Source organism: Myotis myotis, unplaced genomic scaffold (genome assembly GCF_014108235.1).
Source record: "Myotis myotis isolate mMyoMyo1 unplaced genomic scaffold, mMyoMyo1.p scaffold_m19_p_3, whole genome shotgun sequence".
In the NCBI taxonomy this organism is placed as follows: domain Eukaryota; kingdom Metazoa; phylum Chordata; class Mammalia; order Chiroptera; family Vespertilionidae; genus Myotis; species Myotis myotis.
This window is the reverse complement of record NW_023416335.1, coordinates 164,327,234-164,348,013: the sequence shown is the minus strand read 5'-3', so window position 1 is coordinate 164,348,013 and position 20,780 is coordinate 164,327,234. Positions and strand designations below refer to the sequence as shown.

The 20,780-nt window shown below is 48.1% G+C and overlaps 1 protein-coding gene and 1 pseudogene across 2 annotated transcripts; one reads left to right on the top strand and one right to left on the bottom strand.

Moving 5' to 3' along the window:
- Positions 1 to 291: 291 nt before the first annotated feature.
- Positions 292 to 20,640, bottom strand: FAM186B (family with sequence similarity 186 member B). Of its 2 annotated transcripts, XM_036299131.1 has the most exons (8): positions 20,281 to 20,640; positions 19,153 to 19,378; positions 11,572 to 11,754; positions 7,577 to 9,215; positions 6,906 to 7,098; positions 4,938 to 5,116; positions 4,016 to 4,201; positions 292 to 580 (listed from the first exon to the last, which is right to left on the bottom strand). In XM_036299131.1, the coding sequence occupies exons 1-8, from the start codon at positions 20,374 to 20,376 to the stop codon at positions 436 to 438; spliced, it is 2,847 nt and encodes a 948-aa protein (XP_036155024.1). In that variant the 5' UTR covers positions 20,377 to 20,640; the 3' UTR covers positions 292 to 435. The 2 variants fall into 2 exon arrangements, with proteins under 2 accessions (XP_036155024.1, XP_036155023.1); XM_036299130.1 differs by lacking the exon at positions 292 to 580 and having other exon boundaries at positions 1,630 to 4,201.
- LOC118650792 lies at positions 13,824 to 14,622 on the top strand (annotated as a pseudogene).
- Positions 20,641 to 20,780: the final 140 nt, after the last annotated feature.

Below are 20,780 nucleotides of genomic sequence, written 5' to 3'. Positions count from 1 at the left end.
CGTGCTAATCATCCGTATTTCAGTTATTTATTTGTCCATGTCTTTGATTAATTTAAGAGTTCCTCACCCCTACTGCGTGCCAGGCACTAATCATGGCCATCTCAGCCTCCTGGCTCCAAAAGACAGAGACAACACTTGGGGAATCTTCTCTGTTTGGTGTCCAGGTCAGTGGCCCGGTGGTCATGGACCTGGTTCCAAAAATTAGTGGGGAAGATGTAGGTTTCAGCAATGAGACAGAAAAATTTAAAAATAAACATACCACTATTTTATTAAAATATACAGTTTGGGGAGTGGAGGAGGAAAGTAGAATTTCTCAAAGTTCTAGGACTCCTTAGCAACAGCCCTGGTGTTTGTTGGAAAAACACCAGCTGGGAACCTGAATTCGTGACAAGTTGCCATGTGATTGTAGTCACCCTAAAGTTTGAGAATCACTGGCTACGGGATGGAGTGGGGACTGTGATTGTCTCGATCCTTCTGGCTTTTCAGGGTTCCAGGGAGGGACTCGCTTGACTTTTTATGAACAAGTTCAGCAGACTCATTTGAGAGCTCCAGGTGTTCCTTTCTGTGGGTTGCCGAGACACTGAAAGAGTTAATACAGTTACAGGTCAGGGAGCAGCAGATAGGCCCAAGAGCTTCCCAGGTCTTCTCTGGGAGACCGGTGCAGGGCTGGGCCTAGATGTGGCCTGCACATGGAACTGCCTAACACACATTTCTGCCACATCCCAGGGGCTCTGCTTTTCTTCTTGTGAGTCTGCCTCTTGTCTCACATCACGGAATACTTCCCCTTTCCCTCCCCTTACACTTCCCTGCTTCTTCCTATCCATCTCCATCGCCATCTAATGTCCTTCCCAGAAACCAAGTGATCAGCCCTCTATCTGCAGCCCTCTATCTGTTGGATATCTGTGTGAGTTTGCACTTGCTGCATCTCAGTGCACACATGTGAACCACTATGAACTTCAGCTGTGCAGGAATAGGCCCGAGCAAGGAAAGGCAGTCAGAGTGAAGGCTAGGATTCTTCTCCATCTGCAGACAGCGTGTGGTATATACAGACATGTTGCCGTCTTACCTGTCAGAGAGAGCCCAGGGGAGATGCTTGTGAGGCAAAGCAGGAAGTGATCTTGAAGGAGGGGTCTAGTGTTTTTTGAGGGACATGGTCTTCCTAGTGTCCCAAATCACAGCGGGAAGATGAAGAGCCCTTCCCCACAGGCTGAGAGGACACCTCAGCAGGCCTGAAATGAGGCAGGCTGTCAATGCCAGGCAGATTAGGAAAATGGAGCAGTCAGCATGAGGTCAGTGGTCCTAGTTATGAAACTAGACAGGGCTGTGAACCGGACAGCACAGCCAGGGAAGCTGGTGAGGTCAGCAGGACCACCAAGACGTGAATGACCTGGAACCACAGCAGGCAGACTTGAGGAGCCATGGTGGGCCAGGAGCACATGGCCAAAGAGAAGGTGCACTTTGGGGAGTGGAAGCAGTGTGTGTCCCCAGAGGGGCACACAGAGTACTCACAAAGAAAGCAGCATGACCACTCCCTCCACTCCCTTCCTCACTCCCCCCCCTCCCCCCCACACACACACACAGGCAGCAGTAGCCTGGGCAGCAGCATAGAACTTCTGTTGAAGAGTGGCAGATCCTCATAGCACAATAACAGGATCCCAAGGCAATGCAGGGAGCCCCCACACTGAAAGATTGAGGACCAGCCTGACACTCAGGTAGGTGGTGCCAACCTGGGATGTGGATAAAGAAGACCAAAGAAGCAGGGCTTTGCCTGTACACCTGGTAGTGAGAGAAAGTGAATAAACTTGTATAGAGTTGGAAAGGGGGGAAGAAAATTGTATTCACCTAAATTCCCCTAGAAAGGGAAAGCTGTCTTTGCTGGGAACAATATTTTGATAAGTGCTTAAGCCTGAAACTGAGATCCCAGGGGAGGCCTGGGTGTGGGCGGGAACAGCTTTGCATGAGACAGGAAGGAGTTTTTGAATTCTGCATATTATACCAGAGAGAGAGAGGGAGAAGAGAGGCTGCTGTTTGGTGTTGTTCGCTGTGAATCCCTTTCCACATGACTCCCTAAAATTTTCCAAAAGTTACCAACATCATTAAATGCTTGGGGTCAAATAGAGTATGCACCCTTGATATTTATGTGCACAAATAGGATGTGCCAAAAATATATACACACACTTTGAGTAATGATAAAGGCAGTGTTTATTAAAATACATTTCATTTTCAAAATTGAGCTATCAGCTGTTAAAGTGTGTATACATTTTTTTGTGTGGCACCTTGCATTTATGTGTGTGAGAACAACAAAGGGGTTGGGAGCCTCCGATTCAAACAGATGCCAAGTAGAGCCCAGACAGTGGCAGGGATGTAGAGGGAGAAGAGAAGAGACTCAGGAGAGACCCCACCATGGGGCCGCCTTGGGCAAGTTTAGCCAAATCTCAGGGGGGTGGGGCCTCATTTGACTTCTGGATTACTTCATTCTGCCACAGTGCTGTTTTGGTTGTTCTCAATTGTGTGTGCTACATCCAAATAAACTCACAATAACAATCACACACACCACACACACACACACACACACACACACACACACACACACACACACACACACACACCTTGGAAACTCTCCAGAAGTTGTATCTATGTACTAGGTGGGTTATAATGCTAATGTCCAGTTGGGACTCTCAGGCCCACTTCCGAGTGGAAGCCTAGCCAAGGCTCAGCCTTCTTTGATGCTGCCATGCTACCCTGTCTTACCTAAGTCCCTGTCTGGAAGATGGCAGCAGCATCAGCATGTTACAGCTCTTAGTCTGGTTATGTCTAGACCGGCAGACATCAGTGCCCTATCCCTGTCAGAGATCTTTTGTTCTTTGTTTGCTTTTTTAATCCTCACCCGAGGATATGTTTATTCATTTTTAGAGAGAGAGAAAGGGAGAGAGGAGAGAGAGAAACATTGATTGGTTGCCTCCTGTATACGCCCTGCACAGGGATTAAACCCACAGCCTTTTCTGGTGTCAGGATGATGCTCCAATCAACTGAGACACCTGGCCAGGGCCCTGTCAGAGATCTTTAATTGGGGCAGGGCCAGGGCCACAGGAAGCAGCTGGGATTGGCCATGTATTTTATTTATTTATTTATTTATTTATTTATTTATTTAATTTGCGGGGGGGAGAGGAGGAGTTGGTCATCTAGAAAGGCTACTTGAGCCCTGGCCAGGTAGCTCAGTTGGTTAGAATGCCATCCCTATTTGCCAAGGTTGTGGGTTCAATTCCCTGTCAGGGCACATACAAGATTCAACCAATGAATGCATAAATAAGTGGAAGAATAAATTGATGTCTCTCTCTCTCTCTTTCTCTCTCTCTCTCCCCCCCCTTCCTTCCTCTCTCTCTAAAAATCAATCAATCAATTACAAAAAAGTGAGAAAGGCTGCTTAAAGATCTTTAGGTCTTCAGTAGTGACATCTTCAAGCCAAGAGAGGCAAAGGAGAGTACAATCTTCCTAACCAGAAAAGCTGATTGTTGGCCTGCTAAATCCTGCCTCCCTCCTCTCAGCTGCTCTTCCCAGGGACAGTCCTTGAAGGCCTTAAGGAAATGACAATGCCAAAGACAGGCCCAGGTCCAAATCTCAGGTTTATCATGTGATTCTTGGTCTCCCTCATCCATCCATTCTGCATCTCACTCTCTGAAAACAACCCCCAGTCCTAGGGTGAGATACGGCTCTTGAGCAATTCATGGGCAGCCCAGGAAACAAGTAGAAGGAAAGACTTCTGTAGTGATCGTCTGAGACTCCATGGAGAGTCCCTTGAGAAAACTAGATTGGTATTGGCGTGGGGACCCAAGCTGATGGCTCATGAGGCAGGCAAGCATGGCTCTGTTTGATGTGGCATGATAAACTAGGTCATTGTTAATGTTTGGAAAGAGATATCTTGGGTCAATGGATAGAGACAGTGTGTACTCTTGCCCCCACCCTTGATGTTCAGATCTTCCTGAATCCAGATTAACCACCCAGCCTTGCCCCGTACCAGGCCTTGAGGGTCATCAAGCTTTTGTGGTAGGAGGAATGCACATCCAATGCCAATAGCCGGGGGACATCTGGGCACCCCCCTATCTGGTTCCAGGACAGGTTGACAGGGGTCTTCTTTTCTATTGGGTGACTGGAGGAGGCCACATCAGTCTTCCAAACAGTCTCCATCTGGTTCCTCCGTGGGCTGGGGTTGGAAAGTGTAAAAAAGAGACAAAGAGTTAGGCATACAGAGAGAAAGATTGAGAAGCAACAGCTCTCCAGGGCCACAGGCTCAAGACACTTCTTCCCTTCCCAAATAGTTGTCACTTCCCTCCTCATTACCTCTCTTCCCCTTAACTCTAAGTCTCAGTTCCCTGGGGCTTCTTTGGCTGAGGAGTGGCTGAAAGAGGTCCCCGTCCCCCCGCCCCCCCCGCCCCCCCCCTGCAGGCACATGTCCTAGAGCTGAAGCCCTGAACTGGCCATACTAAGGTAGGTGTAGATGTGGGTCTTGTTGGCTGCCCAGAGACTCACAGCATCTCTTTTTGAGCTCAGGGGATGGGGGAGAGGGGCGGGGGGGGGGGGGGAGGTTACAGGTGGGAATGATCAGGCTTGTTTATATTGGATGAACCAATGTCAGGTGCTGGGCCAATGGGTAGAAATGGTTGTAAGTTCTCAGCTGTGGGTCCTTGGAATCTTTCTGTTGCATAGTTTGAAACATATTTGGTTAGGCTGGTCCCTGAAACCCACACTCCCCTCCCACCCCCCACACTCCCCCATCCCCCACCATTTGAGCCAAAGGCCTGAGCTGAGCAGGGCAGCTGAGAAGACAGGTGCCTTGAAATTCATGGGGTGAGCTTTGCCAGCCTCCCCAGTCTGGCCACTCCTGCTCCCTGCCTCCCCACCCATCCAGCTGGCTGTGCCCTTGGTTTCCCTGCACCTACCGGGCCATCTGCAGAGGCATACATTTCTGGTTCTTGGATGAAAGATGCTCTGGTGGCTGCTTGCAGAAGGGGCTGCTAGAGTGGACACGCCGGAGTAAGGAGGGGGGCGGCTTGCTTTTCCTTGAATTTGGGGAGGTGACCTCAGGGGTGTGCAGATGAATGTTCCACTCCAGCTTGAGCTAGAGAAACCAGCAAAGAGGCATCAGGAGACAGGAATTCATTCCCTCTCTAAGACAGGAGTGGCATTGCCTAAATCAGGGCTGAGCAGAGAGGGATGAGACCCAGGGAATGCCTCTAAATAGAAGCCCCTGGAACCCCAGTGTATCAACTTTCCTAGAAATTACTTGAATTCTTATTTGCTAGATTAGTTCCTATTATTTCCTTTGCTGTGGAGAATCTGAACAATGGGTAAAACAGTGAGAAAACATGCACACACACACACACACACACACACACACACACACACGAAGCCAGAGCAGCTGGAACTCCTGAGGCACTTGCAGGGTTAGTGACATGGGACCAGGCTGTGCCTGGATGCTCCGGGGAACTTTTCATCCAGCCCCCACCCAGGCACTGGGCAAGGAGCTGGGGGATTCCTCACAATCACCAAAAGAAGTCATATGGTCCCTTTCCTCTCGACTTTAAAACCAATTTAGTAAGTTAAGACACTTACAGGACATGATTGGGACTAGTATAAGATGCTAGGAAACTGAGTTGGGAGATAATAACCTCCATGGCCAAAGGTCTTCCAGCTGCCTGCTGCTGGTACTTACACAGAGTCCCTCAGCACAGTGCCTCCACCACACTGAGACCACTGCTTTCTGGACTCAGGGGCTTACCTCCTGGCCCAACCCTAGGGGAGGTCCCAGCAGGTTTTGAGTCACTGCTATGGGATTCTTCAATCCCTCCAAGCCCTGGTCTAGCCCTTTGGGGACCATGTCAGCTGCCCCAGTAAGAGGGAAGGAGTAAAAGAAGCTCAAGCCAGCCTTCAGAGAGTAAAGATGGGTCAAACCCAATGGATTGGGACTCAAAATGACTTTAGACTCTCAATAGCAACACCAAAACCTAGAAGGCAATGAGCAGTGTTTTCAAAATCATGAGGGAAAATGAATTCTAACCTAGACTTCCATATTAAGGCAAACTGTTGATTCAGAATGAGGGTAGAGCCTGGCTGGCATGGCTCAATAGTTGAGCATTGACCTATGAACCAGAAGGTCATGGTTCCATTCCCAGTCAGGGCATATGCCCAGGTTGTGGGCTCCAGCCCCAGTGTGGGGCATGCAGGAGGCAGCCGATCAATGATTCTCTCTCATCATTGATGTTTCTCTCTCTCTCTCTCTCTCTCTCTCTCTCTCTCTCTCTCTCTCTCTCTCCCTCTTTGAAATCAATAAAAATGTATTTTTTCTTTTTAAAGAATGAGGGCAGATACTAAGTAAAGATGTTTTCAGACAACCAGGGACTCAGTGATTTCACCTGCCAGGCACCCTTGGTCAGGAAGTGACTGGAGGAGTTACTGCAGGAAAGGGAGACCTAGAAAGCAACAGAGCTGTTCCTAGAGAGAAGCAAAGCAAGTCTCCAGCACGATGGGAAAGACAGTGGTGACCAGGTCTGGCGAACTCATAGGACCAGGGCAGAGAGACCCACAGGGAGGGAGAAACTCGGTGCAGAGTTGGAACTTCGGGGTCCAGCTACCTCACCCACCTCCAGAAGAGTCTTTCTTCTATAGTTCTCTTTGAAAGTCCCACTCTGTTGCCCTCCCCATATATGGAGATTGGAATGTGCCCTTCCTTACACTCAGGCCACCTCCTGCCTTCGCCTCTTCCTGGTTCAGAGGCTTTGACCTGTTCTCGTATTTATCATCTGCCCTTCTTGCCTCCAGTCACCCTCACATTCCTACTGGCTCATTTCCTGGCCCCATCCCTACTGTCTGTGCCGACCCCAGAGAAGGTCACCAGGCAGGAGACCCACCTTGGGGAACATGGTTGCCATGCTGCTCAGGCACTCTCGGCGCTTCTTCTCCAGGTCCTTCTGCTTGTCCGTCCAGGCCTTCAGGCGCAGGTCCTGCAGGTGGTCGATATTCTCCAGGAAGACGTAGAGACTCTGGGCCTTGTAGGTAGCCCCGGTTTCCCGCATGGCTTGTATGTGGCTGATCACTTCTTGTCTGCAGAGAAAGGGAAGTCATTAGTGGGTTAAGGGGCCTACTTTCCCCCCCAAATCTGTTAATCGGAGATGACTCCACATTTGTAATTCCTGGGAGCAAGAAGAGAAGCAGAAGTTGGGAAGGCAGCGAGTAGAGAAGTGGGAGGCGTTGTCAGGTGAGGAGCCTTGGGCTGGGCTGGAAATAAGAAGAAAGTAAAGCAAATGAGGGAGCATATCAAGTGTGTTATGGATAGTGGTGTGGGGTAGGAGGAGAGAAAGAAATAAGGAAGTGGGCTTAGAGAAAGCCCACTACAGGGAGAATGGTGTGTAAATACCCTACCTCCCACTCCTTCTGGGTTGCTCAAGGCTTCAGGGGGACTTTTTCCAGGTCTGGGGTTTCCCCCCTAACCCATGTTCCTCCTTACCCCTTGAGTTTTAGTTGTGCCCACACACCACAGTGGGTGTGGGTGGATGCTGGGTAGGTGCCAGGGAGAACCTACCGGAGGCTCTGGAAGCATCTGTAGATGATGTATTTATGGCACAGGCTCTGCAGCCTGAGTTTGGTCAGTTCCATGGTGGTAGTGGTGAGCTTCAGGGCCTCGCTGCACAGGTGGTTGGGCAGCCCCTGCTTAGCATTGTCACTCAGGATCTGCAGGTTTTTCCTCTGGGCCTCCACACCCATGTGGTATTCCTTCTTGTGTAGAGTCTCGGAGGATGTATGCAAAGGGGTCTGGGTCGCCTTTTGGACGGATGTCCTTGTGCCAGGAACAGAGGCTGATTTCTTGATCTTTGTGGGGACCCGATGGGTCCATGATTTCAGGGTTAACTCGGGTGAACTCTTAACCCTCTGATATCCTGGGGCAGACTTCCAGGTATTAGGGGACCTGGGCAAGTGTGGCCTCCTACCTTGGCCAGCAGATTGGGTTCGGCTTGGGGGAGGGGGCGGTGATGCCTTCTCCAAGTCCCTCCATCGATTGGTGGTCACGAAGATCATCTCCTCATCCTTGCCTGGCTGCTCCAGCTCTCTCCGAGGGCCCCCTTCCCCCTTTTCCGGCTGGACCAATCTCTCCTGCTGCTCCTTTGCTGCTTCCTGCACCGCCCACTGCCGCAGCTTCTCCTCGTGCTCCTGCTCCAGCAGGGCCCACTTCTGCTGCCGCTGCAGCCATAGCTCCTCCTGCTCCAGCCACTGCTGCCTCCGCCTCTCCCAGCTGAGTTCCTCTTCCCAGTGCTCCCCCTTGCTCTCCAAGGCCACCATCCTAGAGCTCTCTGGAGACAGCTGCTCCCTAACATGGGACTTAATTTGGAGTCCTTCTTTCTCCTGGGCTGCTTCCTGGAAGAAGTCCTTCTGGTCTTTGACTTTGTGGCCTGGGCTCTCTGCCAACATTATTTCCCATTTCTTGTGATCCACTGAGGATGGAAACACCAGCTGAAGACTCTCAGCATCCCTGCCGCTGTATGCATCTGCAATCCTCGAAGGCACAGTCATGAGGGAAAGTGGCTGACGTGTTAAAGACCTAGCACCACTTTCCCCAGCACTGGCCATGGGGCTTGGGGAAAGCGTCGAAAATAACGGCTCCTCCTTCCTGGGTTCCTGTTGGGTTTCCTCCATAGCTGATTCTTTCTTTGGGAGAGCCTCTTTCCCAAGTGGGCCCAGAGTGTCAGCTTGACCTCTAGCAGACTGAGCCTTCTTCAGCTGAAACTCTAAGTCATGATTTATCAGGAGAAGGTCATGGTACTTTCCCCCTAGAGTTTCTACCTGCCTTAATAGGGCATCCCTCTTATTCTCAAGGGTTTGGAGGGAGTTCTGGAAGTCCAGCCTCTGGCTGCTGAGTTCTTTGGTCATCTCTATTTTCAGTTGCTTGTATTTGGTCTCCAGGCTCCTGTTCTCATTGTCCTGGAGGATCAAGGCCCTGTTGAGGTTCTCCATCACAGCAGACATGTACCTGATGGCCCTGACTTCTCCCTGGTTGAACATGGTGGAGTCCAGGAGCTCCTGCAGCATGGACCTCACCTCAGAAACCTTCACACAGGTAGTATTCTTGTCCTGGAGCATCTGTTCTGGGCTCAGTGGCTGAGGGCAGGATGTCGATTTTTGTAGGTTTTGTTTCTGCCAGCCTTGCCAGAATGTATGTTTGGACACTAGAAGAAGTAGAGAACAAAGGCAAAAAGCTCCCATGGGTCCCAAGGATTACATTGCTTCTCCATATGCTGCCTGGCCAAATTCCCATCTAACCCTCCTAGAGCTTTGGCAAGAAAGGAGCTGGGGTTATGTGTGAGGCCAAGGGAGATATTTTTAGGAGAGATCTCTGCTGGGCTCAGAACTTGCCAAAGGCTTACCTGTCAGGGCCTGCCTACTCCATAGCACTTGCAAGACCCAGAGGGGCCTGGAACTATTCAATCCAGTTCAAGTCAATTCAAAGTACTCCTGGTCCTCCATATTTCACTGGAGTAGTTATTTTTCCTTCTTTCTTTCTTTTTTTAATCCTCACCCAAGGATACTTTCCCATTGATTTTTAGAGAGAGTGGTAGGGTGAGAGAGAGAACATCTATGTGAGAGAGGCACATCTATTGGTTACCTCCCGCATGCACCACAACCAGGTTGAGTCTTCAACCAAGATACCTGCGCTTGACCGGAATCGAGCCCGGGGACCCTTCAACCCATGGGCTGATGCTCTATCTACTGAGCCAAACTGGCCAGAGCTATTTTTCTAATCATGTTACTTCCAGCCTCAATACCTAGTTTGCCAACTATCCAAGCTCTAGAAGCCTACCTGGTTCTTAGACTCCAGATCACCTGGAAAGCTTTATTTCCCTTTCTTGTTATCACTGAACTGTGTTTGTAGAAAATTTATCACATGGTCCTATAACTGTTCACATGTTTGTTTGTTTGTTTTAATGACTAGTGTCTTTTTCCACTGGGGGGTTACAAACTCCTTTGATAAAAGCACAAGACCTTCTCCCCAGGAAAATATACATAAACACAGATTGTGTACCCTGTGTTTAAACCCATTCATAGATGTCAGCTTCTCAGGGCTGGGTGATGGTCATTGTTGTATCCCCTTGGATCTACCATGTTTAGGGCTGCTGGAGTGATTATCTTACAGCATCCATTCATTTGCCGATTCAATGAATATCATTGGCATAAAAACAAATTGTCTAATTTTAGATAAAGGCTAAAGGAAATATGAAAATTAAATGACATTGAAATCAAGCTAGCATCAAGCTAATACTGTCAGAGAGGTCATAAGTCCTATTGGTTCAGAGCTTGGATTCTGGAATCAGATAACTTGGTCTTGAATCCCCTCCTTACCACTTGCTTTATGTAAGTTTCCTAACTTCTCAGTGCTTCCATTTCTAAAAAATGGGAATAATCATAACATGTAATTCATATTATTTAACTTAAAGCATGGTTAGTGCCAAGCATAGTACCAGGTACCAAGTAAGTACTCAATAACTAATCCCTGAAAAGAACTGAATAAGACACAGTCTTTGCCCTCTAGGGGTTTATAATCTGGCAAGAAAATAAGTCAAGTATACAAATAACTATATTTGGAGAAAGAATATGGTAAAGATTGTAGGAGAGATTGTCTCCTCATCTACCTTTCCCTGCTTCCTTCCTCCCCCAACCATGGACCTTGCTTGATAAGCAACCTGGCCTTGAGAGTCAATGGTAAATGCTAATGTTAGCTGTTGTTTATTAAGCCCTGAGCACGTCTAAGTGTAGCGCCAGATGTCTGTACTAAGAGGAACCCACAAGTGGGCAGTGTCCTCCTTGTTTTGTATATGAGGAAAGTGAGGTTCAGAAAGTTGAAGTAACTTGCCCAAAGTCACACAGCCAGAAATTGGCACCTGGGATTCAACATCAGGCCTATCGGACTGTGAAGCCCATACTTTTGAGTAAGATTAAGAAACCAGAAAACCAAAGTGTGGGGCCGGGTTTTGCCACAAGCTTTCTTTGTGGTCCCTTCTCTTCTTTGAGCTTCCGTGTTCTCGTCTACAGAATGTAGGAGTTAGATAATCTCAGGCCCCTTCTAGTGCTGGTAGGAGTATAATTTCAAGGTTGAACCTTGTTGTTGAGTGACTACTTCTGGAACAGCCACCGTTGAGAAGGTTCTGGGACCTCTGGCTGAGTCTCACCAGACTTTTGTCTTGAAGGCTGGGTTTGCAGTAAGAAAAGGATGTACCTCAGGCTCTAGCTACAAACTCCAGCCTTTCTGGCCTTCTAGCCTTGTTCCTCAGAACTTGCATGAGGCCACAGCTCCAAGGAGCACCAATAGGTGATAGCTCCACGTCACTCCTTCCTCAGCCCTGAACTCAGAACTGCTTAGCGCTCAGCTTGGGTTTCATATCCCAACCTCTCACCGCTGCCCATCCATCTCAGATAAAGCTTTTGTTTTATCTGAAAAAAATAAAAACACACCCATGGACCCTGGTGTGGGACTTCTTTCCTGAGATGGCATCCACCCCAACCAGCCCCTCTCCTCTTGGAACCTACTTTGTGCCCTTTTCTTTTGTCCTTCAATGAGAGTGGAGCAAAGGGAAATGAGAGATTCGATGCCTCCTTGGGTGCTGATGAGGGAGAGAGGTAACAATTTTTCCATCACCTCAATCCATTCGTCCAGGCCTTCCTCTTCCTTCTCACTCTGCCTGTTACTGATCTCATAGGTCAGATTGTCACCTGGAGAGGAAGTGGAAGATTTAGGCTGAGAATAATCTGTCTTCTAGGGAGCCCCAAGCAGCCCTATTGCACAGGGGTGACAACAGCAGCTTTGAGGTCAAGTTGGTTTCACCTTTTACTAGCTATGTGATGTTTGGCGTGTCACTTAGTCCCCTGAGCCTCAGTATCCTTGCTTGTAAAAAGACTGGGTGGAGATTAAATAAGACAATACATGTGAAATGATCAATGTGAGGTCTGCCATGTAGAAAATATGCAATAGACATTAAACAGCATTGGTGTATTATAAGGCCAGGGATGTGTCTGCCTTGTTATTGCTCTATCCCTGTATTGTCTAGTCCAGGATCTGGACAATTAAGTGAATTAACTGGAGTCAACAGCCCTGCTTAGTTCTTGGGGGCAGCAGAAGAACACATGCCTAGTTGTGGGCTTGATCCCAGTGTGGGGCATTGAGGAGGCAGCCGAGCAATGATTTTCTCTCCTCTCTCTCTCTCTCTCTCTTTCTCTCTCTCCCCCTTCCCCCTCCCCCTCTTCCTTTCCCTCTCCCTCTCGCCCTCCCTCCCTCCCTTCCTCTCTGAAATCAATAAAAATGTATTTTTTAAAAATAGTCTCAATAAATAGGGGGAGCACAGAGGATTTTAGGGAAGTTAAACTATTCTATATGATACTCTAATGGTGGATGCAAGTCACTTTTTGTCCAAACCCCAAAAATGTACACCAAGAGAAAACCATAAAGTAAACTATGGACTTTAGTTGACAATGATATAACACTGTAGCTTCATCTACTGTAAAATATTTACTGCTCTGGTGAGGAATGTTGATAATGGGGAGTGAGGAAGAGCAAGAGGTATTTTGGAAATCTCTGTACCTTCCCTTCAATTTTGCTATGAACCTAAAACTGCTCTAAAAAATAAATCTTATTTTTTTTAAATCTCAAAAAAATTTCAATACAGTTGCAAAATACACAATCAACAAAGATCAGTTGCATTTCTATATACTAACAATGAACTATCTGAAAAGAAATAAAGAAAACAATCCCACTTACAGTACCATCAAAAACAAATACTTAGCCGAAACCGGTTTGGCTCAGTGGATAGAGCGTCGGCCTGCGGACTGAAAGGTCCCAGGTTCGATTCCGGTCAAGGGCATGTACCTGTGTTGCGGGCACATCCCCGGTGGGGGATGTGCAGGAGGCGGCTGGTCAATGTTTCTCTCTCATCGATGTTTCTGACTCTCTATCTCTCTCCCTTTCTCTCTGTAAAAAATCAATAAAATATATTTAAAAAAAAACAAAAAAAACCAAATACTTAGGAATAAATTTAACCAAGAAGGTGAAGGATCTTTACACTGAAAACTATAAGACATATATAAATGGAAAGATACCCCATGTTCATGAATTGGAAAAATTAATATTATTAAAATGTCCACACTACTCCAAACCATCTGTAGATTCAATGCAATATGAATGTCATTTTTTGTAGAAGTAGAAAAAACAATTCTAAAATTTATATAGAACCACAAAAGCCCCCAAGTAGCCAAAGCTATCATGAGAAAGAAAACTGAGCCACATGGGTAGTGTGGCTCAGTTGGATGGATGTCATCCCATGCACCGGAGGGTTGCCAGTTTGATCCCAGTCAGGACACATGCCCGGGTTGTAGGCTTGATCCCCAGTGAGGGACATACAGGAAACAGTTGATCGATGTTACACTCTCACATTGATGTTTCTCTCTCCCTCTCCCTTCCTCTCTCTCTAAAAATCAATAAAAATATTCTTAAAAGGAAAAACAAAACATCACACTACCTGATTTCAAACTATATTACAAAGTTATAGTAATCAAAACAGTGTGTTATTGGCATAAAGACAGACACACAGACCAATGGAATAAGAACTAAGAGCTCATAAACCCATGCATATACGATCAACTAACATTTGACAAGGGAGCCAAGAATACACACTGGTAGAGGACAGTCTCATTAATAAGTGGTATTGGTAAACCTAGACATTCACATACAAAAGAATGAAATTGGACCCCTATCATACCACTCACAAAAATTAACTTTAGAGTTTACTACCGAACTGTGGGCGGGCGCCATGGCGGCCTACGAGCAGGTCCAAAAGGGGCCCTTGAAGCTGAAAGGCGTCGCAGAGCTTTGAGTGACCAAGCGGAAGAAGAAAAAGGACAAAGACAAAGCGAAACTCCTGGAAGCCATGGGAACGAGCAAGAAGAACGAGGAGGAGAAGCGGCACGGCCTGGACCAGCGGACCCCAGCCCAGGCAGCCTTCGAGAAGATGCAGGAAAGCGGCAAATGGAAAGGATCCTGAAGAAAGCCTCCAAAACCCACAAGCAGAGTGGAGGACTTCAACAGACACCTGGGTACACTCACAGAGCACGACGACATTCCCAAAGGCAGCTGGACGAAGTAGCCTTCCCACCCAGAGTATGGGTGCACCGAGGGGAACAGCAGGCCAGGTCGGGGTTATGTGTGGTGCCTGTGGTATTTTCTAGAAACACTCTACACACACGCTGCGTCTTCTGCTGAGACAGTGCTTTTCAAAGCTGTGTGCCCTCATTCTGGAACTTGATTAAAGTAAGACTATCCTTTTACTCTATTTTAGTTTCTCTGTAGCACATTGACGACGAAGCTTTTTAGTTCGGACTGGAAATTATTGAGAGTTTATTCAGAGGTTAAGTGGAAGTGTTTTTACACCCAAGTTGCATCTAACTCGTGTTGACAGTCCACCAGCTGTCTCTGCCTGGAGGAAACTGCCCTCAGAGGAGAAGGAGCTGCAAGTGCAGACCCTCACGGGGCCCTGCATGTGCTGCCCTTCCACGTTCCCTCTAGCTGGGGCTTATGCAGTTCCATCCAGGGCCTAGGGAGGCCATTCGCCTGTGGCCTTCAGACTGCCTCCTCAGCCCAGCTGGTCAGGGAGAATAACCGCCCAAGGCAAGGATGGAATGAACGCCTTGCCCCGTTCTGAGCTGAGCTAGTGGCTGGCATGCAGCCTGTTCCCCAATATTCCTATTCCGGACATGTCAGGTGGGTGTTGCCATGGTAGACATTGCCAGTCAAGTACCACGTTCTTTGTAATGGAACCCAGACACTGCCTCCTGCCTCACTACCTTCACCGCTGAGCTCCAGGCACAGTGTTTGTTCAGAGTTGGCACATTCATGGAACCTGTTTGGCATTCCCGGCCTAAGGACGCCTCAGGGTAATGGGACCAGGCTGGTGACCCACAAAGACAGACATGGGTGCAGTCCCAGGGGAGGACCCAGGTTCCAGTGCTGCAGAGCCAGTGTCTTTGAGGGCCTGCATGTCCCCCCTGCATGAGGATCGGACTGCATATGCTACTGGAAGAATATGGTCTCTATTGACATACATCTGAAAAAAACAACAAATTCAGAAGAAAAAAATCTAAGTGTTGGGTTTGGGGCTGTCATATGTGAACTGCAGAATAAAGCAAAACCAGCTATTAAAAAATTAACTTTAGCCGGAACCGGTTTGGCTCAGTGGATAGAGCGTCGGCCTGCGGACTGAAAGGTCCCAGGTTCGATTCCGGTCAAGGGCATGTACCTGGGTTGCGGACACATCCCTGGTAGGGGATGTGCAGGAGGCAGCTGATCAATGTTTCTCTCTCATCGATGTTTCTAACTGTCTATCTCTCTCCCTTCCTCTCTGTAAAAAATCAATAAAATATATTTTAAAAAAATTAACTTTAATGGATTAGAGATTGAAATATTGCCGTAACCGGTTTGGCTCAGTGGATAGAGTGTCAGCCTGGGGACTGAAAGGTCCCAGGTTCGATTCCGGTCAAAGGCATGTACCTTGGTTGCAGGCACATCCCCAGTAGGGGGTGTGCAGGAGGCAGCTGATCAATGTTTCTCTCTCATTGATGTTTCTAACTCTCTATCCTTCTCCCTTCCTCTCTGTAAAAAATCAATAAAATATATTTTAAATATAAAACCTGAAACCATAAAACTCCTAGAGGAAAACAGGAGAAAAGCTTCTTGATATTAGTATTGGCAATGATATTTTGGATATGACACCAAAAGCAAAGGTAACAGAAACAAAAATAAACAAGTGGGACTACATCAAACTAAAAAGTTTCTACAGTAAAAGAAATGATCAACAAAATAAAAAGGCAACCTACAGGATGGAAGAAAATATTTGCAAACCATATGTCTGATAAGGGGTTAATACCCCAAATATATAAGGAACTCATACAACTCAATAACAAAAAAATGATCCAATTTAAAAATGGGCAAAGGAGCCCGGCTGGCATGGCTCCATGGTTGAACATTGACCTATGAACCAGGAGGTCATGGTTCAATTTCCAGTCAAGGCACATGCCCAGGTTGCCGGCTTGATCCCCAGTGTGGGATGTGCAGGAGGCAGCCGATCAATGATTTTCGGCAGTTTAGTCAATTTGCATATTTGGGTTTTATTATCCTATACAATAAAAGGGTAATATGTAAATTGACCCTAACAGCGGAAATGACCAGAACAAGGGCTCAACTAGGCACTATGAGGTGCACTGACCACCTCTACGTCCCTCCCTGCAGCCGGCAGGCTCTGATTGCCTGATGGCCAACTGGGAACCGGGGGTGGGTGGCAGCAGGGGGCAGGGCTGGCTGCAGGCAGCCGGGGAAGATGGCCCTGATCACAGGCCAGGCCTAGGGGTCCGTACCAGCGCATGAATGTCATGCGCCGGGCCTCTAGTATAGGATAAGGAAATCCCGCCATTTGCCACAACGTGGCTGGACCTTGAGGGTATTAGGCTAAGTAAAATAAGTCAGACAGAGAAAGGCACTGCTGTATGGTCTCACTATGTGTGGAATCTAAAAAAGTTGAACTCGTAGAAATAGAGTAAATTGGTGGTTACCAGGGACTGGGAAGTTGGTATGAATGGGAAGATGTTGGTCAAAGGGGTACAAACTTTCAATCATAAGATAAGTAAGTTCTGGTGATCTAATGTACAGCATGGTGACTATAGTTAACAATACTGTATTGTATACTTGAAATTTGCCAAGAAAGTAGATCTTAGCCCAGCCAGTGTAGCTTAATGGTTGAGTATTGACCTATGAACTAGGACAGTGATGGCGAACCTATGACATGTGACATGAATTCATTTTTTGGTTGATTTTTCTTTGTTAAATGGCATTTAAATATCCTATCTAATAAAAGAGAAACATGGTAATAGCGTACGACCGCTACCCTTCCCACTGGCTAATCAGCGAGATATGGAAATTAACTGCCAGCCAAGATGGCGGCCGGCAGCCAGGCAGCTTGAAACTAACATGAGGCTTGCTTGCTTCAGTGACGGAGGACTCCAACATTCCCCGCCTGCCTTGCCAGCCTCTGAGCTTGCAGTTTAAGAAACATTGTAACAAATATAGAAGCTAAACAAAACCCCAGAAACCTGCTTTCAGCAAGCCCGGGATCTCAGAGCTGGAGTTATACATTGTTTCGATTATAGAACCCAAACAAACCAGACACCTTCTTTCAGCAGCAGAGGCCTCAGAGCTGGAGCCAGAGCTAAAGCTGTCCCAGAATAAAAAAAAAAGAAAAAAGGGAGCAGTTGGGAGCTTCAGTCCCAGCCTGAAAACAGCCCTCAGCCCCTCACCCAGACTGGCCAGGCACCCCAGTGGGGACCCCCACCCTGAAGGGTGTGTGTGACCAGCTGCAAACAGCCATCATCCCCTCATCCAGGCTGGCCAGGCACCCCAGTGGGGACCCCCACCCTGATCCAGGACACCCTTCAGGGCAAACCAGCCAGCCCCACCCATGCACCAGGCCTCTATCCTATATAGTAAAAGGGTAATATGCCTCCCAGTACCGGGATCAGCGGAGCCGAGAGGCCTCCCGGCACTAGGATCAGCGTGACAGGGGGCAGCACCCAAACCCCCTGATCACCCTGCGGCTCTGTGTGTGATAGAGGGCGGGGCCACAACCTCCCTATCCACCCTGCTCTGTTCGTGACAGGGGAAGGCGCCCAACCTCCTGATCAGCCCTGCTCTGTGCCTGATACGGGGGAGCTCCCCAACCCCCTGATCGCCCTGCAGCTCTGTGTGTGACAGGGTGCGGTGCCCCAACCCCCCCTCCCCACAATGGGCCCTGCTCTGTGTGTGACAGGGTAGAGCCATAACCTCCCCATTGGCCCTGCCCTGAGTGTGACAGTGGCGGTGCCCTAACCCCCTGATCGGCCCTGCTCTGTGGGTGACAGGGGGTGGCGCCGCAACCTCCCCATCGACCCTGCCTTGAGTGTGACAGGGGGCAGTGCCCCAACCCCCCAAATCGGCCCTACCCTGAGCGTGACTGAGGGTGGCATTGCAACCTCCCAATCTGCCCTGCTCTGCGCATGACAGGGGAAGGCGCCCCAACTCCCCAATCGGCCCTGCTCTGAGCCCGACCAGGGCTGCACCTAGGGATTGGGCCTGCCCTCTGCCACCCGGGACCAGGCCTAAGCCAGCAGGTCGTTATCTCCTGAGGGTTCCCAGACTGCGAGAGGGCACAGGCCGGGCTGAGGGGCCCGCCTCCCCCCAGAGTGCACAAATTTTTGTGCACCGGGCCTCTAGTATAAAATAAATATCAAAAATATAAATCTTTGTTTTACTATGGTTGCAAATATCAAAAAATTTCTATATGTGACACGGCACCAGAATTAAATTAGGGTTTTTCAAAATGCTGACACACCGAGCTCAAAAGGTTCGCCATCACTGAACTAGGATGTCACAGTTCAATTTCCAGTCAGGGTATGTGCCTGTTTGTGGGCACAATCTCCAGGGGGCGGCGGGGGGGCGGGGGGGGGCAGCTGCAGGAGGCAGCTGGTCAATGATTCTCTCTCATCATTGATGTTTCCATCTCTCTCCCTCTCCCTTCTGCTCTGAAATAAAAATATATTTTTAAAAAAATAAAGTAGACCTTAAATGTTCTCGCCACATAAAAAAAGGGAAACTATGTGTGATGATGAATGTGTTAAGTAACTTTATTGTCATTTCACAATATGTACGTATATCACTGTACACTTTAAATTTACACAATGTTACTTGTCAATTAAATCTCAATGAAGGTGGAAAATTTTTAAATAAAATAGCTAGGATGAGTAAGAATTTAGTTTCCATCTTGCTAAAAAATGAGATAACATAATGGACCTGTTACGTAGGCTTCATCACATATGGCAGCTAATGTTACATTTGTGCCAATTACATGTTTGCCACTTTGGGGAATGAAGGTGATGTGTTGTGACATGAGTAGGAGAATGTTTCGCTGGAAAGGCGCCATGAGACATCTTTAGCTCCCTCTGCACCATCACCCTGCACTCCCCTCCCAGAGAATGTGGACCAACGGTGGCAAAAGCAAGAGCCTGAGCCAGCTGGCAGACACCGGCCTGCAAACTCACCCCAGTCACCCAGCCAGTGGAGAATTTCATATAAGTGCTTCTCTTTAGTCTTCGCATCTTTGGAGAAGGAGGCAATTTTCTCCAACAAGATGAATCTTTTCTTGCCCTTTTGCTGCATCTTGCGAGATTTTGCTTTTTCTTTTAAATCATATCCCAATTCTTCCTGGAAGCGGTTGATGACACAATTGACATTGTCCAAGATTTCGGCGAGCTGGGAAGAGATATCCTATATGGAAGACAGAAGATTGTAGTGTTTAGAGTTGTGAACTCTGGAGCCAGATGCCATGTTCTAGCAGCATGCTCTTAGGCAAGTCATTTAACCTCTTGGGGACTCTGGGTTGTGTGTGTGTGTGTGTGTGTGTGTGTGTGTGTGTGCGTGTGCGTGCGTGTGTGTGTTGTGGGTTTTTTTGTTTTGGTTTTTGTAAAGTGGAGATCATTATAGTACCTATGTCACAGGGTTTTTGTAAATAGTAAATGAATTTGTAAAGCCCTTAGGACAGTGTCTGGCACATAAAATAAGTATCTCTTACTACTGTAATTTTGATTATTAAGACCAGGTTAGGGAGAGAATACTAAAAATCCACAGCAAACATTTCTTCAGAATTTCAGAATTTGCTGGGGATGCCTGGACATCTCTCCTCACAAGAGGTAACAGAGTGGAAATGCTAGGCCCCAAGAAACTCAGAATCAGAGGCTCCCATAAAAAATGCACTAGAGGCTCATGAGAAGGGTGATTCCAGCCTTTGGCCATTTTCACTATGAGCTTCCAGGACTCAGCATGGGGGATTCTGACAGGTCGCCAAGAACAGACCCAATCATGAATCCTGGGCCCATCTTCTTGCCTTGTTAGGACCCACCCTCTGCATCTCGGGGCCATCCTGGGGTTTCCACTGGCTATTCTCTTCCTGGGCCCTGCCCCGCCTCAAGGGGATGGTTTGATTCAGGTCTGACCTGCACAGGCCAAGTCTAGGAGGTGGATACTCTGCATTTATCTGTCTGCAAAGCCAGATTGTCAAGGGTCCCAGGATCCCCGAGGCCCAGACCTGGAATCTTGTCAAATCTGAGATCAGTCCCCAACTGCCACATCAGACCGCAGTGGAAGGAGTCCTCCCTCATCTCCGCAGTTACCTCTTGAGCCCGACTTAGCTGGGCGGCCTCAATCCTCGAGATGATGGCTTTCACTGATGCAGGAGTCACCAACTGTGGGGACTTGTCCTTCTCCATTTTGGGCCACTTCGGCAGTAACCAAGGCGTCCTGTGTCGCCAGTACCCAAGCCTGGACACGTGATGTTGGCTGCTCTGGGGCAGCTCCTGAGTATCCTATGCCTAGCAACAGCTTCTGGTAACTGCCGGACAGCAGGTTCCAACTGACCTTCTTTTCTCCAGTGACATCATCAGTTTGATTGGAAGAATGACTCCCTGTCATCTATCTTCTAGCTTTACCTAATATCTATTAACTTCACCTATTGCTTTATATATTTTTATTGATTTCAGAGAGGAAAGGAGAGTGAGAGATAGAAACATCAATGATGAGAAAGAATCATTGATTGGCTGCACGCCCCACACTGGGGATCAAGCCTGCAACCTGGGCATATGCCCTGACCAGGAATCGAACCATGACCTCCTGG

Coding starts and splice junctions, on each gene's coding strand:
- FAM186B (XM_036299131.1), bottom strand. CDS start 20,376: ATGGAGAAGGACAAGTCCCCACAGTTGGTGACTCCTGCATCAGTGAAA. Junction 11,755..19,152: donor CCACTGGCTGGGTGACTGGG/GTGAGTTTGCAG, acceptor CTTCCTCTCCAG/GTGACAATCTGACCTATGAG. Junction 4,202..4,937: donor ATGCCTCTGCAGATGGCCCG/GTAGGTGCAGGG, acceptor TTCCAACCCCAG/CCCACGGAGGAACCAGATGG.